This window comes from Durotheca rogersii (genome assembly GCF_024521655.1).
Source record: "Durotheca rogersii strain YMJ 92031201 chromosome Unknown GGS23scaffold_9, whole genome shotgun sequence".
Lineage (NCBI taxonomy): Eukaryota > Fungi > Ascomycota > Sordariomycetes > Xylariales > Xylariaceae > Durotheca > Durotheca rogersii.
The window spans coordinates 779754-805843 of NW_026251240.1; the positions used below are offsets into that span (position 1 = coordinate 779754).

A 26090-nucleotide genomic window follows, 5' to 3' on the forward strand; every position below is an offset into this window, starting at 1 on the left:
CGAGGGACCCGAAATGGAATTTTGGAATTTTTCGCTTATCGAGTCCTTATCGATCTTATCGCCAAAAAGGCCGAACCCCACCACGTAGTACATCTCCAGGCACATAAGGAGGTACCTACCTAGGTACGGAGGTATCCTCCTGGGACTGCTCCCCTACGAAACCCCTTTTCTGTCGACCCCGGCAAGATCATAAATCTGGCATGATGAGAAAAAAGACCCAGCGATTATGTATTGCCCCTCGAATCCTAGTCTGATGCAAACACCCAGAAACGTGGGAAAACAGCTAACCGTTTCGTGCCAGTGTGTCTCGTGTTGGCATGTACCAAGGTCTAGACAGTTTGGCCGGTTGGTTGGTTGGTTGGTCGATTAGTCGGTGGTCTCTTTCAGATTCCGATAGATAGTAGCTGGTAGTGATGCTACTACGATCCAGGTTCCCCGAAACGAGGTAATAACGAGAACGCAGGCCAAGTATCCCTCCACCTCGCCATTCGCAGGTTCATCCTACAACATGCTAAGCCCTTGCCCCCGGTCCGGCCGTACAAAACGCCAGGTATACAAGTAATTAGCATTCGGGTATTAAGCCTGCTCCCCCTTCTCCCCGCTTCGCGACTCGCTTCGCGTCCGACGCCCGCAAGCCTAGCTAAGAAAAGTCCTCGCCAGCCTCTTCGATGCTATTCTTGACTCGTACAAGAATAGTAGTCTTCCACTTATCAAGCTTGCTCATCTGATCGTATTGGAATAGCTTGTCTGTAAACTGGTCTTGGTCGGCTGCCTCGACCGCCGCTGTCAAGTCTACTAGTAGCTGGTGCTCTCGGGTGCCTGGAAATGTGGGGTCTAAGTCTTGGTACTTCTCGAGGGCACGGTTGACCGCGACGACGTCGCCTGTCGCCAGGTGACAGATGCCCGCCTTGAGGAAGTATTCCTTCACTGAGTAGCGCATCAGGTTGTTATTGATGGAGGCGCCTGCCACCTTCTCGAATTGTTCGATAGATTTATAGTAATCGCCTTCGATGGCGGCGATGTCGGCCACTTTGAGCCAGAGCTTGTTTGCGAGCCTGGTAAGACAAGTTAGCACCCCGCGTTGCTAACTGCGTTGGGGTCATGATGATGGGGAGTGTCCTTACGCGGCGGCGTTATCTCCTTCATACCACCCAGCGGCGGCCTCGTAGCTTTCCAACGCGTGCTTAGTATCGCTCAATTCGACCTCGTAGACCTCGCCTATGTTCTCCTTGTGCTGCGCTGCTCGTCGGAAATTACCCTTCTTGCAGTACTGGGTGACGGCGGCCTCGAGGCATCGGACGGCATCCTCGGGGTTTTCCTTGCGGTAAACTTTGAAGGCGTCGACTAGGGTGTTCGCGGCGTCGTCTGGCTCGTTGAGGTTCTTGCTCTGTACGGCGGCGGCCTTCTCGAATGCTTGCCCGGCCTCGCGGTCTTGCGACACGTCGGTTAGTATTGCGCCTAGGCGGTAGGTACCTCGCTGCCGTAAGATTGCCACCTACTCATTTTCTGCATCCGGAAGGCATTGGCTGCCTCAACGTACAGGTCTGCGGCATTCATGTACTTCTCCTCTCGGCCACCGAAGAGGCTAAAGCCGCTCGAGGCGCCCGCCAACGCTTTGTCGGCCTACATCCAGCATTAGCACCAACATCAGCATCGCCGTCGCCATCGACTAGCTCGTAGTGGGTGTGGGGAAGAATGGCGGGGCAGGTTGGCTGACCTTTTGTAACAGGGCACGAGGATCGCCGGCCATGATGATATGTGGATGGTGAGTGGCTCCGTTTATTGTGATATTAAAAGGGATTGTTGGTTTCGTAGGTGTGCAGTAAAGTAGTGGTTCTGGTTCGTGTTGGTGTCAGATGGCTGGGAGAGGCAGTGAAGAGGGTGTTAAGTAGGTAGGTCACAGCCTGGCGGCACACTCAAAGGGAGCTTCGTTGTGATGTTACGCTGTTCTTGACCTCCACTAAAGATATGACATCGTCTTGAAACCTGAGAGGTCATCCTCCTTCCGAGAGGTTGTTGCTTTATGTAAGGATAGGAGGTACCTAGGTACCTTTCAGGTGGCGCCCCTGTAAATAAATAAGTACCTATTTATTGCATTGTGCAACATGGACCCCTGCGTAAGTGGATATGTGCTAGCAGATGGTTTAAATAAACAGTTAAATTTTATAACGTAAGGCCGCCAGGTTTCAGAGGTGTAGAAGGCTCAATATATGAGTGGATTCTACCCCAATTGTTAGCCTGTAGGTGTCTTAGACACACCAAATACATGCGGCCTACTACCCACCTCTCTAACTTACTAACCTCCGGTATAGGTACATCACTTAGGTAAGTATGCAGCAGCCTGATTCAGCCTCACCACCTGTTGAATACCACCTCTAGCAGGGATCTCCCCCCTTTCGGGATATTCACACACCTCAACCCCAAGAACAACGGCAAGAAAAGGGGGAAGAGCCCGAACTCTCCTCCCTCCTGGGCCTCGGGGAGAACCTAAACAACAATAACGCGCCGTCTACCAACACACCCAGACCCTCTGCGCCGTCTGAAAACAACAACAACAATGAATTTGAGCTTCCGCAGCAGCTGCCTCAGGGCGCTGTGCCAGGTCCAGCGATCAGGATCAGCACGTCGGCCCGTACAGCTGCAACCGCAGCTCTCACAATCGAGAGCATCCTCCTCCTCCTCCTCTACCCCAACCTCCGACGCCACCACCACCACCACCACCACCAGCACTCCTACCAAACCAAGCCTATCCGCCCTCCTCTCCACACCGACCTGGTCCGTCCACTCTCTCCTCTCCCCCGCACCTTCCTCCTCCTCTCCGCCGGAAACAACCCCCGTAATCTCCCCGCAAACCCTGCACCACCTCCTCCGACTCTCGGGCCTCCCTGCCCCGCAAGGACCCCCCAAGGAAGAAGGACAACAACAACAACCAGGAGATGAGGAAGCGCGCATGCTCGCCACGCTCTCCGCCCAGCTCCGCTTCGTCCGCGCCGTCCGCGCCGTCGACACCGCCGGCGTCCAGCCCCTGCGCGCCATCCGAGACGAGTCCGCCGCCGGCCGCGCCGCCCAGACCCTTGGCCTTGCCGCCCTCCGCCCCGCCCTCGCCTCCGAGCGCGTCGTCGGCCACGCCCGGAGGCCCCGCCGCAGCGGGCGAGCCGAGGCCGCGGAGCAGGGCGAAGGCGGACAGCCGCGGCAGCAGAAGCAGCAGGGGGGGCAGCCCGAGGGGGTCGATCCAGACACAGAGGAGGGCTGGAACGTACTCGCCGGCGCTAGCGAGACGGCCGGACGATACTTTGTGGTTAGGACCGGCGGGCAGTCCGGCCCTGCAAGCCCCGTCCAGGTAGTGGGTTAGGGGACATTTAAAAACGAGTCTTTTTGATCCGTATACGCCCAATGCGGATTCTCAATATCCGCCTGATCTATGGGTATGCGCTCTGTGCGCGAAGTACATAACCCACCCCTTCCGGAAGTCCTGCTTAGTATAATCTTACAAGGTCGGGGATCTCTCCGTAGTCCTCTCGGCTACGGAACAAAACGAAAGAAAAACAATAAGGCGTGCCACTCCCTAACTAAAAAATATCCGGCCGTTCCTTCGGTTCCGGATTCGTGGCGGAACCTCTGAAACTCGTGACGGAGTCGGTGTTTCCCCGGGTACTGTTGCTGCTTGCTACCCGGCCCTACGCGTCTCGTCGTCTTCTCCCGAACCTGTCTCCGCCAGCCTCTGCATTGGCCCGCCTGTTATGCTCTTCCTCAAACCGCCTCTCTTGGTTAATACGCTGTACCAAGGCTTGCTCTTGCTGTGAAACTTGAGCGTACTCGACGTCTTCCCAGCCAACCTTCTTGAGGATGCAGCCGACAAGCCAAGTATACCGAAGGTGGCTAGTAACTATATCGCTTGTGTCGAGATTCTCGACGTTCGGTACGCCTTGGATGCTCTGCAATCCGGCAATTCCGTATTGCCAAGTACTGTTGCGGTAGAGGAAGCTCAGGATATAGTCATTGTTAGAATAGGCGTTGATCAATCTACCAGCAACGACGCTCCTCATTGACGCCCAAACGCGCACTTCGGATGGGCAAGGCGCGCCCATCATGGCCACGTTCTCTACGAGTCCAAAGGCTCGCTTCTCCGCCAATGCCATCAGGCAAGAGTAGATGACGCGGGCCCCGAGACTATAGCCTACCAGGTTAACGGGCCGCTCTCCGAAGACCTTGCTCATAAGAATGTCGGCTAACGCGGCGCCCGCCTTTTCGGCTCGAACCATCCCGACACACCACGGATTCTCGATAACTTTGCTGATCTTCACGAGGCCTGCCGGCCACAAAGCCTGCTTTAACCTCTCGAAAACTAGAGTTCGTCCGAATTTTAGCCCCTATTCAGCTGGCAGCATGGGAGAATGCTTCTTACCGGTTTTTGACGTGATCTCCCTCTTGGCCATATTCCAGGTCGAAGTCCCCAAAAGTGTGTCCAACGCAACAGCCATTCTCGTCAATGCCTCCAGTTCCCACTTCAGGGTGTAAGCCTCGGTTCGTTGACCGAGGACCTGCCAAGGATCGGCGAAACTGTCATGATTCATCACCAAGCCGCCAATCCCAATAGTAACTCGCATTCTACGGCACTCGGTAGGCAAATCCTTAGGATCATTCAGTTCACGCTGGGGAGGGCCATGTAGAGGCACGAAGCCAAAGTCTTGGATGTCCTTGGCGTACGATTCCATCGTTCGAGTACTCTGCCGGGCTCCATACAGACCGAACAAGATACCGATCGTGGGTATGTTCTCAGCCATGGGTCCTAGCAAACCAGCCGTCGCAGATTCGTCAAGTCCCAAGCCCCCGAACACTGTGCCGACTCCGGCGGCGGCGAGGGAGGGCGCAAGCGCGGTAGCGACGGCCCCCGGGGCGGTACCGGGTTTCCAGCGTCGACTTGACGATTTAGCTTCCTCCGTTCGCTTTTGGACAATTTCGGCAGGGGGGATATTTTCTATGATTTTCGAAAGTGCCCCGGAGACCCTAACCTCGTCTTGGTGTAAGACCCATGTTGGGATATTCAGCGAGGAAGCGAGCTTCACCAGAAAGATCCTCGAGTATAGAGAATAGTGGTCCATTCCTAGGAGAATCAACATCATGGAGTGCAGGATCAGCGCGCGCTTTTCCTTGGGGGTGTCTTGAAGGGGCGTGGGAATCGGGGTGTGGAGTCTAGCAAGAACGACGGCCGAATCCGTAGCCGATGCGCTTGGTCCTGTGATCGCTAGTCAGCTTTACCTACGGATCGTGAGGGCGCCTTCGATGGTGAGGCTAAGGCGGTCCCGCGCCACCAGGCAGGAAGTTGCCGGGGAAGGCTTGGACGTAGAAGAGGGCGGTATCGAACAGAAAGATACATAAGGTGTTTGTAGTGAGCGTCGGGGGATGAACCTACCACTTGGTGTCGGCAGTCTTCCTCTCACGGCGTTACCAGGCCGGTTCACATTGCCTGATGTCTGCTGTAGAACGCGGCCGCTCACGTTGCCGCTGGTTCCGCCATTCTTAATTACGATGTCTTGTATACGCCTCAGGATGCTTGCGCGCCACTTGCCGAAGTGTGCGACGGCATCGTGCTTCAGCTCGGAGAGGCTAGAGATCAGTACATCGACGTCCGTCTTCCCATACATATCTCGCGCTTCGTCAGGGGACTTGGGTATCTTCCACTTAGGGCTCGGTGCCTCCAATCCAGCAGGAACATCAGCTTTATCCGTTGGCTTCTCGGCGCCCTCCCCGTCTCCAGCCCCGTCTCCCACCCCATCTCCTAGGTCAGTCTCCTTGCTCAAGCCAACGTCACCGTACATGTGGCGGTACTTGTCGCTGCAGGGGTTGGGTATGGCGTTGCATGTGGCCCTAGGTGGGTTGATCCCTCGGCCGGGCGGGACGCTGCCGAGGCCGAGATTGTCGAAGGTCTCGCACAGCTGGCTCTGCATTCTGTCGATGATGGAGCTGGCGAGTTTCTGGAGCTGGGCCTTCTGGTCTAGGCTGATAGCAGCGCTCAGATCGAGTTCCAGACGTTTGGGCAAACGCGGACGGCTTCCGTGATGGCGACCCATGGTTCGGGCTTCATCTCCTGACGAGCTCGAAGAGTGGGATGAATGGTCCATGATGAAATGCCACCGGCCAGGTCACGAAGTGCCAAATTAACCAGTACAAATGCGGGCCCGGTTGCTAGGGAAGGCGTGTTGCTTGCTGTGGATGCCTCGGGCAGCGCTGCCGTTGCTGGGACGAGGAGGGGCGAGGAGCGGTGGATGCCGCAGGCAAGTGCGTAGTCAGCCAGTCTCTATCGCCGACCGGGAGGGAAAGGGGCGTGTGAAAGGGCGTGGGAAGGCGCGACGGGTCAGGATGAGGCGATGATGCAATGTGCTTAGGTCACGGCCGTCAGGTCGAGGAAGCCACTACCTTGCGGCGGCATGGGGTGGAATCTGGGGAAATACCTATTCACTCCGGCCCGGCGCGATGGCGGCCTCCTTTGCGGTAGCGACATGTAGCGTGCGGGAGTTGGGGTGGAAAAGACGTATCTGTGCCACGGATCGATCTATTCATCATCCAGCTCATGGCAAACGGCACCAGGGCACCACGGGGGAGGGTGCACATGCCACCACATCACAATGTACCGACGTGCCCATATTCCTACCTGAGCTGCCCGCTATTTACCTGCCGGTTTGCCTGTCGGGCGCACGTACAGGCGTACAACCCTCCCGTATTCACTACTAGACGCCGTTACCCAGGCGGAGACGCAGGATGCCTCGGGACAGGCAGCGAGGTGGCCTTTGTCCCAGGTTCGCGCCCTGCTGCTATCCGAGCCCTGGGCTGGTCGACAGATCCCACCAGAACCCATCTACTCTTGCCGCCGAGAGAGCAGCTATAAAGTCTCGGTACGCATGAATCTCACATGGTACGGTCCAAGGTATCTCTCAGCACGGAGGCGCCGGGCCTCGTTGGCCACAGGAGTCACGGGCTCTACGAGAAGGGCCAAGTCTGGTTATACCCTCGTACCATCCCGACTAAAGTCGTCGGGGTAGGTCAAGCACCTATGTAAGAATGCGAGCCGTCGGGGCGCCGCACAGCCGAGTGTTATATATGCCACAGTAGATGGTTGATTCTACAGGGAAGGACTGGCATATTAAAACGTTGAGCATCGCGTAATACTATAACTACCTACATAGCCTCTTCGACACACCTTCGTGCATATATAAGATATAAGCCAGTTTATCCACGGCTCACGGGACCCCGGAACACCCCAGAGTACTGGAAGTGACCTTGCAATAACCCTCTTGGGAAAATAAAAGGCAACCAGAATAGGTTTGGTGGCATGCCGTCCCTACGATGCTACGATGGCGACCCTCGACCTACAGACGTATGCGCAAGGTACCTAATAATATACAACTAGGTACCTATCTAATGTTTTCCCTATGCAAAGTACTCGAGGTTTTTAAACAGTGTCATATAACTATCTACTACTCAATCGCCTAATGACGGCCATCTAGGCCGCGAGGGTGGATGTAACCCTCTTCATTCTGCAATCGGATAACTATCTATAATACCCGGATCAAAGGCAGAGAATGATTTTGTAAAGGCCGTACGATGAGCAGCTAAGCATACACAAATAAATAAAAAGGGGGGAAACACGCATCGCATAGTCTCATTTCATGACTCGCTCTCGGGGGGGGGGGGGGGGGGGGCATCTCGTCTAGCTGGGTTGGGTGGTAACGTAAAACGGGCTGGTGGATCGAAGTTCAGGTGTTACTGGGAGTTGTGCTTCTCGAGGTTGTGATTGGAGGAGCTCAACTTCTACGCTCTACACTTAAAAAGAGTCTTTGGTTTGCTTAGGGGGACATGTTTCGTCTATGTACTTTGGGTGTTTGTCCAGCGCCTTAGGTACGTAATGTGTACCTATCTATCTATGAGGTACGAAAGAGAGAGGCTTCCCTTGATAAAGGGTAGATCGAACCGTAGGGATGGATCCGATCCCTCACATACCTGTAGGGGGTACCTAGGGTATCACTATTTGCTGATTTGATATACCTGCCCCTGCCTGCCTGCTCCCCATTCCCCCTTTTAGTGCTACCAGTAGCAAGGTTAAGGCTGTCAGATCGCAGTTGAGTACCTTAGGTAAGTAGAGGATAAGTCACCACCTCTCCCTTCTTCCCCTATCTAGATTTCTCGGATACGTTGCGCGATATAGGCGACGTCGTAGGCCCTCGGATCGCAATCGCAATATCTCAGTCCGTTGCCTGCTGACCACCACCCCTTTACCCCGCTGGGCTGGGTAGTAGTCGCGAGATACGTTTGGCTATCCGTAGGACTGCAGTGAATTTTCACTGGCCAGAGCGCCACCTAGCCGTCAGCGGTTACTCAAGCTTCTAGTTCGTCGGCCGTGATGACAAATTCCAACGGCGTAGCCATATATAAAGGGGAAATGAGGCCTAAAACGGAGCCAAAAAAGACCCCTCAAGATAAGTGGCGTAGTGTAAATGGACGCTGACACCTCCGGTAGCCTGCAGCACAGTAGCGTTTCTTGTAACAACGCCCAGGTCGTGCCACCTTGCCGATGGCACGCTGTAATGAAATTCAGTCGTAGTTGTCCTTAAGAGGCGTCATCTCTGTCGCACGGTCCGAAGAATTAGCAAACACCGCAAGTCTTGGGGGCATGAGGGTCGCTTTCCAGACATCCGGGATCAACCCCCTTTTCGTAAAGGCATCCCGGGGATCCCATAGGACGGGGCCGTAGTGGGCCGGCTCCCGGCCATCCCGTGGCGTCCTACATGACGCAGAATAATCCGGAAGGAAATTGGAACGGGTTCCACACCATAGGTATGGCGAACACCTCACCACAATTGACAGGTGTCATCGCTCAAGCTCTTGTCACACGCCCCCAACCCAACCCAGCGCGCGGACGAAGTCGCGTCGGCTGGTCCTTCATCGATAAGAAACCGCTCGAACGCGAGTCTACCTACCAACGCGACTTTCGTGGCCCTTGGAGATGCAGCCGCAGCTAGTATAGGCCTGCCGAATCTCGATCGGCTAGTGATGTCGGGTCAACCTCTGAATGGCCCTGACCGTGAAGACTTCTATTAGCCTGCTGTGCCGGCTACATCCACCCGACGAGTATTCGTCTCGATGGAAACTATCAGGGGAATAGCGCAACAAGACCGCCCGGTTGTCTCCCTCCCCCTCCTCCACCCCCACCCCCCATCATTAGGTTAGGCGCTGCTTGGGGGCCGGGAGCAGAATGCAGGGACGCCGCAGGTGGGATGAGAAAAACGCCGTCGGCCTTTGCCGACCACGAGGGAGACCTACTACTGCGCTAGGTAGTAGGTATGTAGGCGGAGTAAAACAGAGAGCACTAATTAGTGCACAGGGCCCGTTAGTACGCGCGTGTCCTTGCGATAGGATGTGTGTGCTATAATACGGACAATAGCGCGAGGTCTCGTCGTATCATGCATCCTCGATCAGAACCCCAAGACGCCCGGCATACGCTACCGCTCGGATATCGCAGGGCTAAGCGAAGGCGGAACGAGATATATATCTTCAGTTCCGACATCGCATGGCGTGATTGACCGCATATGCTGGACCTCCGGCGGAACCCCGCGTCGAACCTACACATGTCTGTAGCACTTGATGGGCGCCCTGTGTACCGACCTCCTTGCTTCACTGTGCAGGTAGGTAGGTACTTTGGCATGTTGGAAAGCTCGCGGGCGATGTATGCGGACAGGCTAGGCGAGAGGTGGCGGTGAAGGGAGGTAATCGAGGAGATATATCTACCTGCTGTACTCATACTCATACCTACCTAGATGTAGGAGTTGCTGGTTGCGGCGCGTGTGTCCATGGGAATCGTCCCGGCATGGCGGCGCCGATTGGCTAATCTACCCACGTGCGCCCGGGGAGCTTCGTGGAAAGGATGAGCAGGTCGCATAGCCTGGCATAACCTAGCCGCAAGATATGTGATTGGCCTCGCATTACAACCTGCCTACGACGGCAGTACTGAGTAGACCGACAATCTCACAGTTGCCAGGAGGAGGCGGCAGGTTGGTCCCGTCGCGACGCGACGGTCACTAACGGGTACCCCTACCTACCTAATGTAGGTAAGTGTGTACATTATGTATCTCACAAGGCTAGTGCATAATACAATCTCACCTCGGATGCCTTCAATATGGGCCATGTTGGATGGCTGCGAACCCGGAATTCCTACGCGGTGCCCGCAAGCAAAACGGAGCCTAGGATATCCCACGTCGCGGCCCATGACGGCTTCACCTCTATATGTGATGATCGCAACCTGATGGAGAGATACGTAGTACATCTCTAGTAGGCCATGCCGTCCCCCTAAAAATCCGTAGTTGGGCCTGCTACTGAGTAGACCTCTCGTGCCACCGCAAAATTCAGCTTAGGATGCAGGGGCTAGCTGACAAGCCGGGGAAGGAGTTGCACGCAACATCACACCTTCGACGGGTCCAGTACTTCGGTGCACACGTAGGTATTTAGGGAGGTACATGGGAACCTGAGGTAGGATGGAAGAGAAGAAGTCGCCAAGATATGAGGCTAGGAGGTACTGCCTGCCTGCCTACCTACCACCTAGGTACCTACCTGTCAGTTTGGTGCAAGGTAGGTAGGTACTCATGCGCTCTTCCAACTCACGAGGCCCTCAGGGAGCCGTCCTGAATTACGCGTAGAGCGAACTGAGCTGGTGCTGCTTTATATAAGGTTATGTATTCGAATAACTACCTCTATGAGATTACACCTGTACGTCAGGCGCCTTAGGAGAGTAGCGCGTTGTGTACACTCTCTATCAGAGGTACCTACCTAGCTCCTATAGGGGCCTAACAGGTATAGGTGGGAGGTACCTGAGAGGTAGATGTCATGCATGAGGATGTACCTAATAAATAGGTACATCAGGGCGTATCCTCAAGACGGTGGGAAGGTGCACACTGGGTGGCGGCACATGGCTGATGGAAGAAGTGCCATACCGTAGGTACGCTTTGCGTGGTCCCGGTTTACCTCTGGTGCTTCAGCTGAGGGGGCGGCCAACTCCTCCCGCGACCGGATAATTGGACTCGACTCAAAACTGTCGACGTCGCATTTGGGGATGGGCCAGGCTCGTGCGGGCTGCGGCAACTTATCTTCCACACTGCTGTCCGTGACGATCTTTTCTTAACCACCTTCCGCCCTCTCATCTATCTGCTATACATACCCGCGTACCCGACCGATCTCTCGCCCACCCCCTCGCCCGTCGAGGCCAAGTCCGTGGCTTGTTTCTCCCTCCTTATATTTCCGCGTTCTTCGGCCTTCGCCTCTGCCGAAACGACCCCACGAGTCTGCTCCCGAGGACCCTTTCCCGTCGTGTTGGTAGGGAATTAAATCCGCGGCCCCGAGATTCATAATGAATTAATACCCGCGCCCCAGGTTAGACGGCGCAACATTACACAGACGACCTTGTTGCCCAATCGACATCTTTCCGCCACGGCCAAAAACCGGACATCCCGTCTTCCGCGTCTCCCGCTTCGTGGTTTGTCCGTCCAAGCAATCTATTTTTCATCCTGGCCTGCTGGACTTCTTGGGGGCACAACCGGTGTGTTGCATTGTACGATGCCTTATAGGTAATGGCCCTGAATGAAGCGGATGTCCAACCTGAATAGAGTCCCAGCCGATTTCGAGGCCACACAATCTACCGTCCCCCCCTGTCGGATCGCGTCCACACACTCTAGCAGATCCGTCTTCGAGCCTCCTGCCCGCGTTCTCTCGAATGTTTCCCTCTACTTAATCGCGACTCCATCGACCTCTTCTCTCGCCCCCAACTAGGAAATCTGTCTCGCTCGTCAGACCCTTACCCCCTTTGGAACCCGGTTTATTGGCAGAAAAGAGAGAACGGAGAAAAAAAAGGCGTGGCGAGAAAAGGATAATCCCTGGAAGATTATATATGCTCATAGTCACGAGAATTTTCGGCGAAGCTCTCATCAACTTGGCGTAACGAGATACTAACCGTATTCGATACCGATGACCAGATATGCCGGTCGAGCTGCCTGGGCTGAAGTTAAGACAGTGTGATATATACGGCCGACTATATATCCGATTGAGCAATTGCTATTGACATCATGGAGAGTATTAACATCTGTGTCATAGGGGCCAATGGGGTCGGTAAGTCTCACTTCATACAGAGGGCGATGTCCTTGCCGCGTACCCCGGGCCCCAATCCTACGACGGCACGCATCAACATTGACAATATACCTTACGCCGTCACCCTGTTCGAGTTGGATCTTGAGTACTTCGACGTAGATCCCGACCGCCAGATCCAATGGCCAAAACAGATGGGCGGCGCTATCCTACCTCGTGTGAACGGCGTCTTGCTCTTGTACGATGTGACAAATCGCGATAGCATCATTGAGCTGCCTCAAACCTTGAGTAAGTGATCGTGAACGCCGATGTTCATCCCTTCCTCGCGCGCCGTTAAAACAACACACGAGCCGGACAGAGACTAAAGTCAGACAGACGCTCTCGTGAACTCGTCGTTGCCGGCGGTTCTTGTCGCGACCAAGTGCGATACCCCAGAAAATTTGCGACATATCGACACCGAGGCCGTTTCTCAAGCATGCCAGTCATGCCTCGCAACCTTTAAGACGTCGACTAATAAACCCGAGAGCGCGAGGATAGCCCTATCCACCCTCTTGAAGGCGCTAGTACTAAGGAGTCAGGGTGAGTACTTTTACGCAGATCCTTTCGCGACGGGAGAGGTGCCGAAGGGGAAAACGTACCATCGCATTGGTAATATATATATGGAGCGCTGTCCGTTACTCTTTTATTTCTGCTGACTACGAACTGTAGAAGGCGAAGGTGCAGAAGGCTCGGGGCCGAGACGCAGAGCAGCTTCGGCCGCCCATCTGGACGCTCAACTAGAGCAGACCAACCCCAGACCATTAAGCCAGCATAGCAAACACAGCCGCGCCAGCTCAGATATGTCGTTACTTCGAGGCTTTCCCCCTCCGTCTGGGTCCGATTATCGGCACTCAAGATCGCCTCGTGTTGACTATACGGGAACCCATGTTACGGGTCAGTTTCCGGAGGCAGCAGAAGACGATTCGACTCCGGCCGGCATAACGCGCGCCCACACCTCGAGACTCGATCGTGTTCAGAACACGGCTTCGTTCCTCGATATTGAAGACTCGGACGGGGATTCCTTGCGATATACCGACGATATACCCTTACTGCAGCGGACCGACGATTCCGTATTTGAACGGCCCGCGAAGAAACTGGGCCTCACTTTTGACGAGTTAGTCGACCGCCTTATCGGCCCAAAGATGTCAAGGTCGGACATCAATTTTCTGGAGATTTTCTTGTGTCTATACCGCAAATTCTCGACTCCGGGACACCTCCTCTCATCCCTCCTGTCACGGCTAGATCGTATCAGGGACGACAAGTCGATCCATTTCCTCACCAAAACGTCTTCACAACTTCGAATTATCGAGGTAATTGCTAAGTGGGTCGGAACCTACCCGGCAGATTTTGCACGACCAGCAACGAGAAGGCATCTGGAAGACTTAATAAGAAATCTATCCAACGAACCAATATACTCGGCTGCCGCCCAGCAGATGCGTAAGACCCTCGAGTGCAACGTCCTTGAGGTCGACGACACCGGCTGGGAGACTGCTGACAGCTCTGAGGAGACGCTGGTGGATGATAACGAGGTCACCACGGTCCCGTCCAAGGATTCTAACACCAGGCGCTACGCTGACCTGTCGGAAAGCATGAGTTCCCTGGGCGTGGATGAGCCAGTAGAACGGCGACCTTCGGCGAGCTCATCCCTCCAAACGGATTCCGGGGCACACGGAAAGATGCACTCATTTCAATTCCATTCGTATGAGGATTACGAACGAGAGGCGGCGACGATGGTGCCTACCTATACCCTACCCCTGACGAAATTTCGATATCACATATTCATGGACACGGCAAATGATGATATCGCGGATGAGATGACACGCATCGATTGGGTCATGTTCTCTTCAATCCGCATACGTGATTTGATTCGGCACGTTAGCCTGTCTACGGAGATGAAGGAGAAGTGCAAAGCCATGAAGAACGTGAACCGCATGATCGCGCATTTCAACCATATCGCGACGTGGGTCTCCAACATGATCCTCATCCGAGACAAGGCCAAACACCGCTCCCAGATTCTGGAGAAATTCATGAATATCGCTTTGAAGCTCAGGCAGCTGAATAACTACAACGGGCTCGCGGCCGTGTTGGCCGGCATCAACGGGACGGCCATCCATCGGCTTTCCCAGACGAGGACGCTCGTGCCGACCGACGTGCAGAAGCGCTTTGCCAGGCTGGTGCTGCTGATGGGAACGCAAAAGAGTCACTTCGCCTACCGATTAGCCTGGGAGAACTCGCCACTGCCACGCATCCCTTTCGTTCCGCTACACCGCAGGGACCTGGTTTCAGCCGAGGAGGGTAGCATGACGCTCGTGGGACCCCAGGGAGACCGAATTAACTGGAAGAAATTCGAGATCTTGGGAGAAATCCTCCTGCCCATCATGAAGAGCCAGGGGACGCCGTATCCGAACCTCTCGAGGCACGATACGGCAAGGGAACTTATCTTAGACTGCTTGATGCCGACTGACGAGGAGGTAAGGCAGCCATTCCACCATAGACCCTGCTGACGATGGGAGATAAGTTGATGCTAACTCGGCACCCTAGGATATTTACCAGCGCAGCGTCCAAGTAGAATCCCCCAGCGGCGGTGCAGTGGACACCGGGAAGAAGAAGTTCCCCTGGTTCGCGAAAGTGTAGCGGTATCACTTGGTCTTGGTTTGCCGCTGACAGGAGGGAGGCTCAATGGGATGATAAGCTTCGAGGAAGTTGGCGTGCGAAATCAATACCGGAGTTGGCGCTAGAAGAACGACATTCGCCCCATCGATTGCATAAGGATGCTGTTGCTTCCACGGCAGGGTGGGGAGGCATGTAGACAAGGTAAGTTGGGTCAGACTCGACGGTTGTGGATGAATGCGGTACTCAGTATGTAGGGTGGTTTTATCGTATGTCGGCGGTTTGGACCCCGCCTCCCCCCCCCACCCCCTTTTTCCCAGCATGGACGCTCCGCAGCCTGTCCTTGTCGAGGATGAAGGCACGGAGTAGGTGACGAATCCCGCGAGGTGAACGCTGGCGGCAATTCGACGAGCGATGCGCTGTATGGCGGGATCTGGACCGTTCCGGCTCGTGGAGCCATCTCGTGTCGGGGCTGGGTGGTGTGCGATCCTCGCAAGCTACGCAGCAGAGATAGGAGGCCCATATTACCCTACCTGAGGTAGCGTACAGCACTGGCCTATCGGCGCTCGGGCGGGCGTATCTATGTTATGTCGGTTCCACAGATTTTAGATTGCCGCAGGTAGAGAGCATATACGTACCTCGCGACGCCTTCGCACCTCCTCTCGATTTCGGTGATGTCATTGCTCGAGCCCCGCTTTTGCGCCCCTCACACCCTCGACGCAACGGGTTTGCTCTTTCCTGCCCGCGGCCTAACAATCCACAACCACAACAACTCCTGCCACAGTATTATCTATCGGGTAAGGCAGGCGCGACTAGGTACTGACCTAGGCGGGTACTAGGTACCTACCTCGTCTAGAGCAGCGGACAAGTGGGCAGGTACGCAGGTACGCAGGTACGCAGGTACGTGGTGAGGTTAGGTATACCTGCCTAGGTGCCTACCTACCTCCTCCTAAGGCGACATACATAGGTAGATAGACAGCATCGCTACGATAAGCTCACCGTCCGCTACACAGTACCCATACCTAAGCAAAACAACACCTCACATTGCACCAGAAACACCACTTGTAGTTAGGCAGAATTGGGACACTCGAACCCGCCAGCTCCTCCAGGGTGGCATTAGCTTCTCCTTCATACATATGTCCGATACACACGCGTCCAATAGCTCCAACCCACGCGGCCGTCTGTCCTTGGGCTTTGCCTGAACGAGATAGCTACCTAACTGCCCGAGGTTCTTTGGCGGCCAAGCTCCCTAGTTGACCGCGCTCCTAGATTTATCTACCGTCCCGGCCAGTTTGTCTCTTCCCTCTCTCTCTTCCTCCGTCTTGTCCAAGTCATCGTCCAGTGCTCCCATCGAACGCCCACCCGAGCGGCCTGCTGAGTCCCTCTGACAATTCGTCAGCCTGGAGTCGTGCTTACCTCGCTTCTGATCAACTCGTCCGGCCTTGGGCTAGTTCAAAACATGGTCGTATTCGACAACCACGAGTACCTCACCGAGGAGGAGAAGCGTCTCAAGGAGGACGCAGATCGCAGCAGGTACTGGAAGAAATGGGGCCCGTATGTTGCCGAACGGCAATGGGCTACAGGTTAGCAGAGCCGAGCCACCGCTACTCCCCCACAACCGGCAAGCTGACAAACGGCCCGCAGTGCGAGAGGACTACAGCGCGGACGGTGACGCTTGGGGCCGTAAGCTGTCCCTATCTGCGCCTGCCTACCTGCTGCTCGTGCGGTATACGAACTAACTCGTAGCTCCGTCAAGACTTCACACACGACCACGCGCGGTCTCGAGCGTTCCGCTGGGGCGAGGATGGGATTGCCGGGGTGTCTGACGCCCACGGTTTACAGAACATCGCTTTTGCTTTCTGGAACGAGAGAGAGTGCGTGATTCCAACCTGCTACCGTACCCGCGCTTTTTGTCGTGCGGCGGGCCGCTCTCAACTAACAACGGCTAGCCCTTTCCTGAAGGAACGCCTCTTCGGGTTAGCGAACCCCCAGGGGAACCACGGCGAGAGTATAAAGGAAGCCCACTTCCACCTCGACAATACCCCCGTAAGTCCTGCGTCCCGTCGATTTAGAAGGGCAGCCATCGCTAACGATTCGTGTCCGCGCAGACAGTAAGGCGCGCCATATGACAGTCCGCACGCAACAGTCTGCTCACAAGCTCTCTAGCATTCCTACATGAAATACCTCTACAAATACCCGCAGAGAGAGTTCCCCTACGACGACCTCGTGAAGGAGAATGCCGAGAGGACAAAACTTGAGCACGAGTACCAGCTTATCGACACCGGCATATTCGATGAAGACCGGTATTGGGATATCGTGATCGAAACTGCCAAAGAAGCAAACGACCCTGACGAGCTTCTCTTCCGGGTTACGGCGTGGAATCGGGGCCCAGACCCGGCTCCTCTCCACATCATCCCTCATGTCTGGTTTCGGAACACGTGGGCCTGGGGCAGGGAGACGATAGACAAGAAACCGTCTATATCGGAGTATTCCGAGAATATGGCCCGGTCCAGACATTATAAGCTCGGTGACCGATACGTGTTGCTATCGCCTTCACCAGGTGTCGGGATGAGCGGCGAAGATGTCCAGCCGGAGCTCATATTTACCGACAACGACACCAATTATCAGCTTCTATATGAGCAGGATAATAAGGTTCCCTACGTCAAGGACGCCTTCCATCGATACATTGTCGACGCCGAGAAGAGTGCAGTGAATCCGGCCCAGACTGGCACGAAATGCGCCGCGTGGTTTCAATTCAACGAGTCAGGGGGCGTTGCCCCCGGCGAATGTGCCGGTAGGCCGCAGTGATTATGACTTCTCCCGAAATGTCGAGTGTTAACCTTGTGTCGTAGTCATTCGTTTCCGGCTGTCGAAGAAGAACGAGACCTACCTGGACGAAGAAATCTTTGATGATGTAATCGAAAAGAGAAGAGAAGAGGCAGATGATTTCTATTACCGAATCAGCCCCCTACCAATGTCTGATGACCTTCGCAGTATCCAGCGCCAGGCGTTCTCGGGCATGATGTGGTGTAAACAACATTATCAGTTCATCTGGGACCAATGGGCCAATGGGGATCCCGCCCAGCCTCCACCCCCCCCTGAGAGAAAGGCCATCAGGAATGCTCAGTGGAAACACTTGCATATCGACGACGTCCTGTCCATGCCAGATTCATGGGAATATCCCTTCTTTGCGGCATGGGACTCTGCGTTCCACTGCATCCCACTCGCCATGATCGACCCGGAATTCGCTAAGAAGCAGCTTGACTTGTTTACTAGAGAGTGGTACTGCCACCCGAACGGCCAGCTCCCTGCGTATGTTCTTACCGCCGAGGTAGACACAAATAGACCGACTAATACGGCTATAGCTATGAATGGAATTTCGGCGACGTGAACCCGCCAGTTCACGCCTGGGCTACTTTCCGCGTATTCAAGATCGAGCGCAAAATGTACGGGAGGCAGGATCTCGACTTCCTCGAGAGAGTGTTCCAGAAACTGCTATTGAACTTCACATGGTGGGTCAACCGGAAAGATAAGGATGGTAAGAATGTCTTTGAGGGGGGCTTTCTCGGCCTGGACAACATCGGCATCTTCAACCGCTCCGAACCCCTCCCGACCGGCGGCATCCTGGAACAGGCTGATAGCACAGGGTGGATGGCCTTCTACTCTCTGTGCATGCTGAATATCGCCCTGGAGCTGGCAAAGCATCGGAGGATCTACGAGGACATCGCCTCCAAGTTCTTTGAACATTTCGTTTTCATCAGCGACGCCATGACATTCAAATCTGGCGAGAAGGATGAGAAGTCTCTCTGGAACGATGATGACGGGTTCTACTACGATGCCATCTCCTACGGCGGGCCGTGGGTGCAACAGCTTCCTGTCCGGTCGCTTGTTGGGCTGATCCCGCTCTACGCTACACTGACGTTAGAACCAGAATTGATCAACAAACTCCCATCTTTCAAGAAGCGTGTGGATTGGTTTATGGAGAACCGATGCGACTTGGCCGAGAGGAATATGGCAAGTATTCGGAAAAGAGGCAAGGGAAACCGCATTCTCCTCTCGATGGTCAGCAAAGATCGGCTGGAGAAGATCCTGACGCGGATGCTCGACGAGGACGAATTTCTCAGCGAGCATGGTATCAGGTCCCTTTCTAGATACCATAAGGAAAACCCATTCTCTATGGACGTCAACGGCGAAACGTTTACGGTGGGCTACGTCCCGGGAGACTCCGACAGCGGCCTTTTTGGCGGCAATAGCAACTGGAGAGGTCCTATTTGGCTCTGCGTTAACTTCCTCCTTGTCGAATCTCTTCAACGATTCTACCTGTTCTACGGACCAAAGTTCCAAGTGGAATGTCCTACCGGGTCTGGGGAATACATGCATCTCGGGCACGTCTCAGAGGAAATCCAGCACCGATTGCAACACCTCTTCGCCCGTGGTGACGATGGTCGGCGAAGCGTCAACGGCGGAAACGATCTGCTTGACTTCGACCCGCACTGGAGAGACCACATGTGGTTCCACGAATTCTTTGACGGCGACACAGGCCGTGGATTGGGAGCCACGCACCAGTGTGGCTGGACTGGCCTGATCGCTCGGATGATCCACGATACGGGGTAGGTCGGCTTCGCGAGGACACTTGATTTCGAATGCTAATGACCAAATAGCATAAGCTGCCGCCTACCACAGACCCCCCGCACCCCAACCGTAGGCATGGCGCACTACTTTGACGACGTCTTTCATCGCAGCATTCGCAATCCCGCTAAGCCACACAGAGGGCATGTGCGGCGGTCGTCGACAGCGAGGTCTATCAGCGCGCGTAGCGACTTTGACGCCTCGGTTAACGGCGAAGAGTTTGATGTCCGAAGCGTCGCGCCAGACGACCCTGAACGCGAAGCACTGCGTAAGGAGGCGGACGCGCACTTGCACCACTACATTTCAGAGCAGCTCCAGAGGGTTAAGGATGATGACGATTACGAGGGATACGGTGGTAGGGATGAGTACGAAATTAACCCGTAAGCCAGGCCTAGGCTTGGATAGGATCTATGGGTCACTCGGGGCTGGCCCGGAGGGTACACGTATATTTACATTTCCCGAACGGTGGAAGGGGGCCTATTCATGGCTGGATATTTATTTATGGCCTAACCGTGTCTGAAGCACGAAGCATATTCCACGTAGGACTAGAAGATAACGGCATATATTGCGCCAGTTAGGGGTATATAACTTGCGTTGCGTGGCATTTGACTTGCGAGCTTTTGTGCGCGTGATCGGCCATACCTCTTTACGGTAAGAAGTCGTGAAATCACTTATACCTGCACGCTGTATGAATTCTCGAAGGAGTAGACGGCCAATTCTCTTTGATTGGCGGCGATACTACGAGTAGACGGATGGACAGGTGGGGAGGTTTTGTGGGACGAATGCCTCTTCCTCTATTCTACGGGCTTATACACACGATGATATATCTCTGGGGCGACGTCGAACTGACCCCCCCATCTGGATGGAGCCGCGGCTCATCTCCCTCGGTGCCTCCCAAGTCGACCTGCGCTCCCAGTATTTCAGGTAGGGACCACGCTCTACGCTCCAAGCAAGCGGAGGGGGCAGACAAAGTTAGGGTTCATAGTTTTTACAGAGTGTCGGTCAGGAGCTTGTTCATCTTGGCGATCTTGGAGGAGACGGAGAGGTCGATTGTTCGGTCGCCGATCTCCACGACCAAACCACCGATAATATCGGGGTTGACCTGGTTGGTGACCTTCAGCTTCTTGCCCTGGCCGACGTACGGCGACTTGGAAACGGCGTTTTCTAGGCGCGACAGGATCTTGCCGTCTAGTTGCTACAAACGACGTTAGCACGATCCTAAATCTCCTACACTGTTTTATCTCCTCTGCTCGTCTCGTCCGCTATCTCCCGAGAGGGAGAAAGAGAACAAGGCAGGACAACCAAGCTATCCTACCATCCCGAGAAATTATAATCATAATAGAAAGGAGGGGAATACCTGGGCGCTGGTGACGACCAGCTCGACCTCGCCACGAGACGCCCTCATGATCTCGCCGAACTTCTCGCAGACACCCTGGAGTATTCCGAGACGGTTGTTGGCGGCGAGGGTGGCGAGGAAGTTCTTGACAGTGTCGTTGGCGGCGGGACCAATGTTCTTCTGCAGCTCAGTGACGATGGCGCTCTTGTCGCCGTCGGTCAGCGTCGGGGTGCTGAGGATGGCGACGAGCTTCGCATCCTTGGCGCACAGCTGGCCCAGCGTGGTGAGGGCGCGCGCCGTCGGCTCTAGCGAGGACGACTTCGCGGCCGCCGTGTACTACACAAGTAGGTAAAATAGCTCATCAGCCAACCTGGTCCTATGCGGCTCGACCTCCGCCCCGTCTCCCCGTCAATCGACTCCTGCAGCGCTTCCTCTTCTCGACCATCTCCGATTGTACACGGGCATGCCATAGCCGGGGGGAGGAAGGGAGGGAGCCTACCAGAGCGGTGGCGTAGGTGCCGTCGAGACCGAAGACAGCGACCGGGGGCTTGACGTCTTGGGCGGCGGCAGCGTAGGAGCGTATGGGAGCCCGAGCAAGCACCCGCTGGGGGGCGGCGGCCCGGATCGAGCGGAGCGCCTGTCGGGATAGCATGGCGGCGAGGGTGGGATAGAGGGAGAGGGGGGAGTGTGTGCTTGTCGGATGTGGTTTTTTCTTCTTCTTGTTCTTCGAGGTCGCGCGATCCCGCTCTCTGTCTGTCTCGATCACGGAGCGTTTCCGAATTGTCTGCGAGAAATCGAACCGGAAAAGTGACCTAACTCGAACCTGCCAATGAGAGCTCGCTGCGGGCAGTGGGAAGGTGGGCCTCGGTTCTCCCGCCTGGGAAATTATCGGGTAGAGAGGAGGACGGAGGGGGCGAGGCAAGCCACATACCTACCTCTATGTCAGGTGCACGAACAAGCCACAGCACAGATACTACGTACATTATTATGCAAGGCCGGTTAGGTACCTGATTGACTGTGCTGGGCACCAATTTAGGCATGAGCCAGCACACCTGCCTTTAAAGGCACCTAGGTACTGTACATTTACCTAAGTATAGGTGCGTACCTAGAGGTAGCTTGGACCTGACGTTAGGTACCTTAGGTACCTAAGGCATCTGCCCAGGGAAAGTACCAAAGTACCTAAGGTTTAGGTATACTGATTAGCCGCTGCCCTTGAGGCGAGGCATCCAGATCAGGGCGCATGCGAAGCCACAGCCCTCTCGGAGCAACGGGAATAGATTCCATGGCACGTGGCCCAAGCGTCCAGGTGGCCGAGTCCCTAATCCACATAAAACTCCCCCCCCAAAGGGTCTTCCCCCGAAAGTTTTCAATTCTTACATCCATCAACCCATCTCCATCATCTCTTTGGCACGCTTTCTCACGCTGCCCAAGTTGTTCTCCCCCTTCTCCCTCCCGACTTCGCTGAGTCGGGCATTTGGTTTGGTCAAATTGGCCTCTCCTCCAGGAATACAGGAATACCATCGTGAAGTGCACTATCTAGTTTCACTACTGTCCACTAGACGGCAAAGGGTGTATCTCCCTGAGGAACGGATCCTTCTCCTGGTCTCCCGGTTGCCCGGCCCGCAGTGGTGCATTCTTGCATTCGGATCTGATCTGATGCGGTAGCTGTCCTGGCGTAGCCTTCACCGTTCTCGAGCCCTGTATTCCTCTCTCCTTCTCCCTTTTCATCGTCTATCTCTCTCTCGCGCTCGTCTATGTGCTAGTGCATCCATCACGCGCCAGGTGGTTCTCTTTCTATATACATGGTAAGGTTAGGTACCCACAGCCGTGATGGCGAGAGAAAGAAAGAAAGCGCCGGGACCGCCCCGCGCCGTACAGGCAGTGCTTCGCCGTGCAAAGATGGAGCGAGCACAGCACTACCAGGATCACATATGGCGAAGCCTCAACCCTCTGAAGCAGCCGCCTAAATTGAAGTACAAGACGTATTTTGAATCCGTCGAGAACACGGACAAGAAGAAGAAGCTCGAGTTCAAGGTAGCTAGTCAGAGGGACAAAGATGCTACATGGTACTGACTCGTAACAGATCACAACCGATAGACTCCCGCCGCCTGGCTTTGAATTCGTCCCCCTCGGGCATCCCAGGCTATCCTACATGTGCAAAGAGTTGTCCAGGGACGAGGAAGCCATGATCTTTATTGTCTCTGTATGCATTACACGAAGTTATCTCTTCCACCCCCCCCCCCCCCCCCCCCCCTAATTTACTGACTCGGTTGCCTCGGAAGGACTCGAAAAATCCGGACAACCTTGACCATCACATGAACCGTGTCGGGTACCATTTTCGCCAGACCATCGTCGACAAGGCTCGTTTGAATCTGAAGAGAGTTGGGAAGTTCGACCGCATCAACCACATTAGCCGCCCTGGCGAACCAGAACCAATACCGAAAGATCAGAAAGAAATCAATGACCAAGCTGACGCGGTTCTGAGAGATCTCTTTCCTAGAATCCCCCACACTGATCGACGCGAGATCATCTCGCATGCTTTTCGGAAAGTGCGTGTCCTGTTTCCCGTGTTATTTTCTGGATGCCAGGAGGTACCGTTATTAATGTGATCTTCTCTTATAGGACGGTAATAAAGCGTCTGTGGGCATGGCCCAGGAGCTGACCTTAGCACGCCGGGTTCAGCTCGCCGCGCTTGCTCACATTCGGCACACGCATACGCGCTATGATGAACTGTTAAAAGAGTCAGATTGGGCTAACGCTCGAAAGGCTGTAGAGAAACCATGCCTAGACATCATCGTCAAGTGGCGAGGAGATGAAGAGACTGGCCGTGACCAGCTCGACGAGATACTCCGCGAGGTTATCGAGATTTCTGACTCCGAGGATGAGACCGAGGATGAAACCCCCAGTGCGGACAATGCGCCAGCTCAACCCTCTAGAACAGTGTCTACAACGGCTGTTTCGGCTTACCAGGCAGATCCGCAAGGTGTATTGTCTGTCGACAAGCAGCCAGTTAGTCGGGTTCACGGGCGTGACACATCCATCCCGGGTCTCCGGGTATCCCCCCAGCACAAGATAATTACTAGGTCTGAGAGAAAAGCCGCTCGGAAGACGCAGCGCTTTAGGAGATACGCTGCCGCTGCTGAAGCTCTCGCGGGTACATCCGGCTATCATGACCATACCAATGGCTCAAGTGCCGCCCCCTTCGGTTCTATCCCTATGGATTTGACTCGGAGCCCTGGCACTGTCTATACTATCTCCAGCCGTGAGCCAACAGCGGTGGTACAGGATTCTCCCCGTCTGGAGCAGATACCCGCTCGCCTCGAGGCCCAGGCTAACTTGCATCCTTTCGATGGAGCTCCTCGGACAGGAGGGACGACTCCAATGTTTCTTGACAATCCCGAGGCTAACCTATACGCTCCAACCCATTCGGCGCATGATCCAGATGGCTATAGGTCCAAAGTTGGGCACCCGCCACCGCGCTTCGATCACCCACATGCTCCGGTACTTTCAGGGAGAGGTGGTTTTCAGGACTTGTTAGTGCCATCTATTGAGCCTGCGTCGCCTATTGAATTCCGGGACCCGCATGATACCCCCCGTGCTTCACATCGTGTGCCCCGGCAGTTCGAAGAAACCCATCGTGCCATTTCTCGAGGATTTTATGAGTCGGGGAGCGCCATCTCTGATTCCCGATCTCCCAGGGGCATGCTAAGTGGTAATGAGGTTGTAGCCAGGCGCCGTGTCGCACCCCACCCTCGGGAACTAGAATCCCGGGTTGGCCCCGTCTATGCTCAGGCCCACCATTTCGACGGAGGTGAAGGTCCGCGCTGCGAGTCCACTGAGTACCTCCCAGAAATGCCAACCGCAGCCCCCCGAGCTACAGACAGGGCATTGTTTCCATGCCGGCCTGTTTCTACCGAGAGTATGACACGGTATAGTGGCGATGTCCCTCATAGGACGAGGGCACGCCAGATCGTCATTGATGACGGAGTACTCCCAGTACGGCGATATCCCGAAGACAAGGGTTACCAACCACACCTTTCAAGGCAGGAGGACTTTGTCCGTGACGTCTCCGTTCGAGAAGATACTCGCATGCAGGATGCCGCCGATGTTGTATTTGATAACTCTTACTCCCGGCAAAGGAACGCGCCCAATTACTATCACGGCTCTACCAATCATCCTAGCCACAGATCAGTTCCATACCCGGAACCCGACGCCTACATAGCGCCGGCGGCAGACTCGCAACGACACACTACCCTTATAGAAGCCCGCACGAACCGCCGGTCTGACCATTATCAAGACTCCCCGTACGTTCGACCACAGGTTCATAGACCGACGGACTGGCCTAGTGACGCATCTCGGGAAGTCCGGCCGTTCTATCCCGAACCGATTCGGTCCGGACCGTAAGTCGACTTATCACATCAACTACGTCTAGATAATTTAGCAGGGCCTCGGTGGCGGGGTTTCAGCCGTTGATGGGCATGAGCTAATTAAACCGTGTAGGCGCTGCACAAGCAATCGCCACGACTTGAGAGAGCCCTCGAGCCACATACCGATTTGGGCCTCAACCCGAGACCAAGAAGAAACCCATTATGCTAAAACCGATGAAATTGATAGAATCACGAGGCCGCACATGGCCCAACAACCTGACAATCAACTCCTACATCTACGCTATCCAAGTCATAATCATTATATCGGAGAAGATAATTTTCCCATTCGAGGCGATGTCCCAGGACGTCACGACGCGGTGTATTTCGACCGACGCCCCTTGATCGATTATTAGTTGAAGGCATTCATGTTGTAACTGGCAAATCAAGGAGGTTCTTAATAACACAATGAGATATGGAGGCGTTTCGTGGATCAAAAGCTAGGGGAGGCGGGTGGAAGCATGGTTTTTGATACGATAGAGTGGCATTTTAGATACCCACCGTGGGGCATTGTCGACGGGGCTCCCAGCATCATTGCATGAGTTGGCGTTATTGGCAGTGACACATAGAGAGCCTGTGGGACCTAGGTATACGGTGCCTTCGATCTAGGCTACTATGTTTTAGGGAGTTCTACTATACGCTCTGGATGAGGTTCAGGGAAGGACACTCTACTGAGACCTTGGCTTATACTACCTAGTTGCGAACGGATACTTCTATACACCACCCAGAGTAGAAGACGTCAACAGAGGAGGCGGCTTTACAAGCAGAGGGACTTCGAATACACATAATACCTACACGCGTGTGCACGTGTCACAATGAACACAGTTGCGTCAGTTTTCTTGGAATTGTTGTTCGTCCCCTAGCAAGGTCATTCTGAAGCTGAAGGTACGGCCGTATGTATCTCATCATTTCACTACATACGTGGT

The 26090-nt window shown here is 54.8% G+C and overlaps 8 protein-coding genes across 8 annotated transcripts; 4 read left to right on the forward strand and 4 right to left on the reverse strand.

The window, feature by feature from the left end:
- Positions 1 to 29: 29 nt before the first annotated feature.
- Positions 30 to 1981, reverse strand: GGS23DRAFT_567048 (TPR-like protein). The gene is made up of 4 exons (XM_051516306.1): positions 1718 to 1981; positions 1500 to 1623; positions 1125 to 1431; positions 30 to 1055 (listed from the first exon to the last, which is right to left on the reverse strand). The coding sequence occupies exons 1-4, from the start codon at positions 1748 to 1750 to the stop codon at positions 641 to 643; spliced, it is 879 nt and encodes a 292-aa protein (XP_051372149.1). The 5' UTR covers positions 1751 to 1981; the 3' UTR covers positions 30 to 640.
- Positions 1982 to 2189: 208 nt separating this feature from the next.
- On the forward strand, positions 2190 to 3511 carry GGS23DRAFT_621082 (uncharacterized protein). Its single transcript, XM_051521149.1, has one exon. The coding sequence runs from the start codon at positions 2558 to 2560 to the stop codon at positions 3350 to 3352; it is 795 nt and encodes a 264-aa protein (XP_051372150.1). The 5' UTR covers positions 2190 to 2557; the 3' UTR covers positions 3353 to 3511.
- Positions 3512 to 3677: 166 nt separating this feature from the next.
- On the reverse strand, positions 3678 to 6122 carry GGS23DRAFT_596618 (uncharacterized protein; the record flags this gene model as incomplete). Its single annotated transcript, XM_051518502.1, has 3 exons — positions 3678 to 4345; positions 4406 to 5236; positions 5414 to 6122. 3 exons carry the CDS (start codon positions 6120 to 6122, stop codon positions 3678 to 3680), a joined length of 2208 nt encoding a protein of 735 aa, XP_051372151.1.
- A 3058-nt stretch (positions 6123 to 9180) lies between these two features.
- On the reverse strand, positions 9181 to 10034 carry GGS23DRAFT_534016 (uncharacterized protein). Its single transcript, XM_051514758.1, has 2 exons — positions 9435 to 10034; positions 9181 to 9364 (listed from the first exon to the last, which is right to left on the reverse strand). The coding sequence occupies exons 1-2, from the start codon at positions 9800 to 9802 to the stop codon at positions 9217 to 9219; spliced, it is 516 nt and encodes a 171-aa protein (XP_051372152.1). The 5' UTR covers positions 9803 to 10034; the 3' UTR covers positions 9181 to 9216.
- A 2073-nt stretch (positions 10035 to 12107) lies between these two features.
- Positions 12108 to 14799, forward strand: GGS23DRAFT_605010 (ras GEF; the record flags this gene model as incomplete). Its single annotated transcript, XM_051519693.1, has 4 exons — positions 12108 to 12414; positions 12502 to 12705; positions 12835 to 14636; positions 14707 to 14799. 4 exons carry the CDS (start codon positions 12108 to 12110, stop codon positions 14797 to 14799), a joined length of 2406 nt encoding a protein of 801 aa, XP_051372153.1.
- A 1435-nt stretch (positions 14800 to 16234) lies between these two features.
- GGS23DRAFT_605011 (Six-hairpin glycosidase) lies at positions 16235 to 19788 on the forward strand (the record flags this gene model as incomplete). The annotated part of the gene is made up of 8 exons (XM_051519694.1): positions 16235 to 16358; positions 16420 to 16458; positions 16532 to 16649; positions 16725 to 16821; positions 16942 to 17569; positions 17628 to 18087; positions 18141 to 19385; positions 19437 to 19788. The coding sequence occupies 8 exons, from the start codon at positions 16235 to 16237 to the stop codon at positions 19786 to 19788; spliced, it is 3063 nt and encodes a 1020-aa protein (XP_051372154.1).
- A 321-nt stretch (positions 19789 to 20109) lies between these two features.
- GGS23DRAFT_567073 (putative oligomycin sensitivity conferring protein) lies at positions 20110 to 21609 on the reverse strand. Its single transcript, XM_051516307.1, has 3 exons — positions 21240 to 21609; positions 20762 to 21076; positions 20110 to 20599 (listed from the first exon to the last, which is right to left on the reverse strand). Exons 1-3 carry the CDS (start codon positions 21390 to 21392, stop codon positions 20393 to 20395), a joined length of 675 nt encoding a protein of 224 aa, XP_051372155.1. The 5' UTR covers positions 21393 to 21609; the 3' UTR covers positions 20110 to 20392.
- Positions 21610 to 22112: 503 nt separating this feature from the next.
- On the forward strand, positions 22113 to 25960 carry GGS23DRAFT_567075 (uncharacterized protein). The gene is made up of 5 exons (XM_051516308.1): positions 22113 to 22774; positions 22824 to 22943; positions 23023 to 23289; positions 23363 to 25140; positions 25241 to 25960. Exons 1-5 carry the CDS (start codon positions 22571 to 22573, stop codon positions 25518 to 25520), a joined length of 2649 nt encoding a protein of 882 aa, XP_051372156.1. The 5' UTR covers positions 22113 to 22570; the 3' UTR covers positions 25521 to 25960.
- Positions 25961 to 26090: the final 130 nt, after the last annotated feature.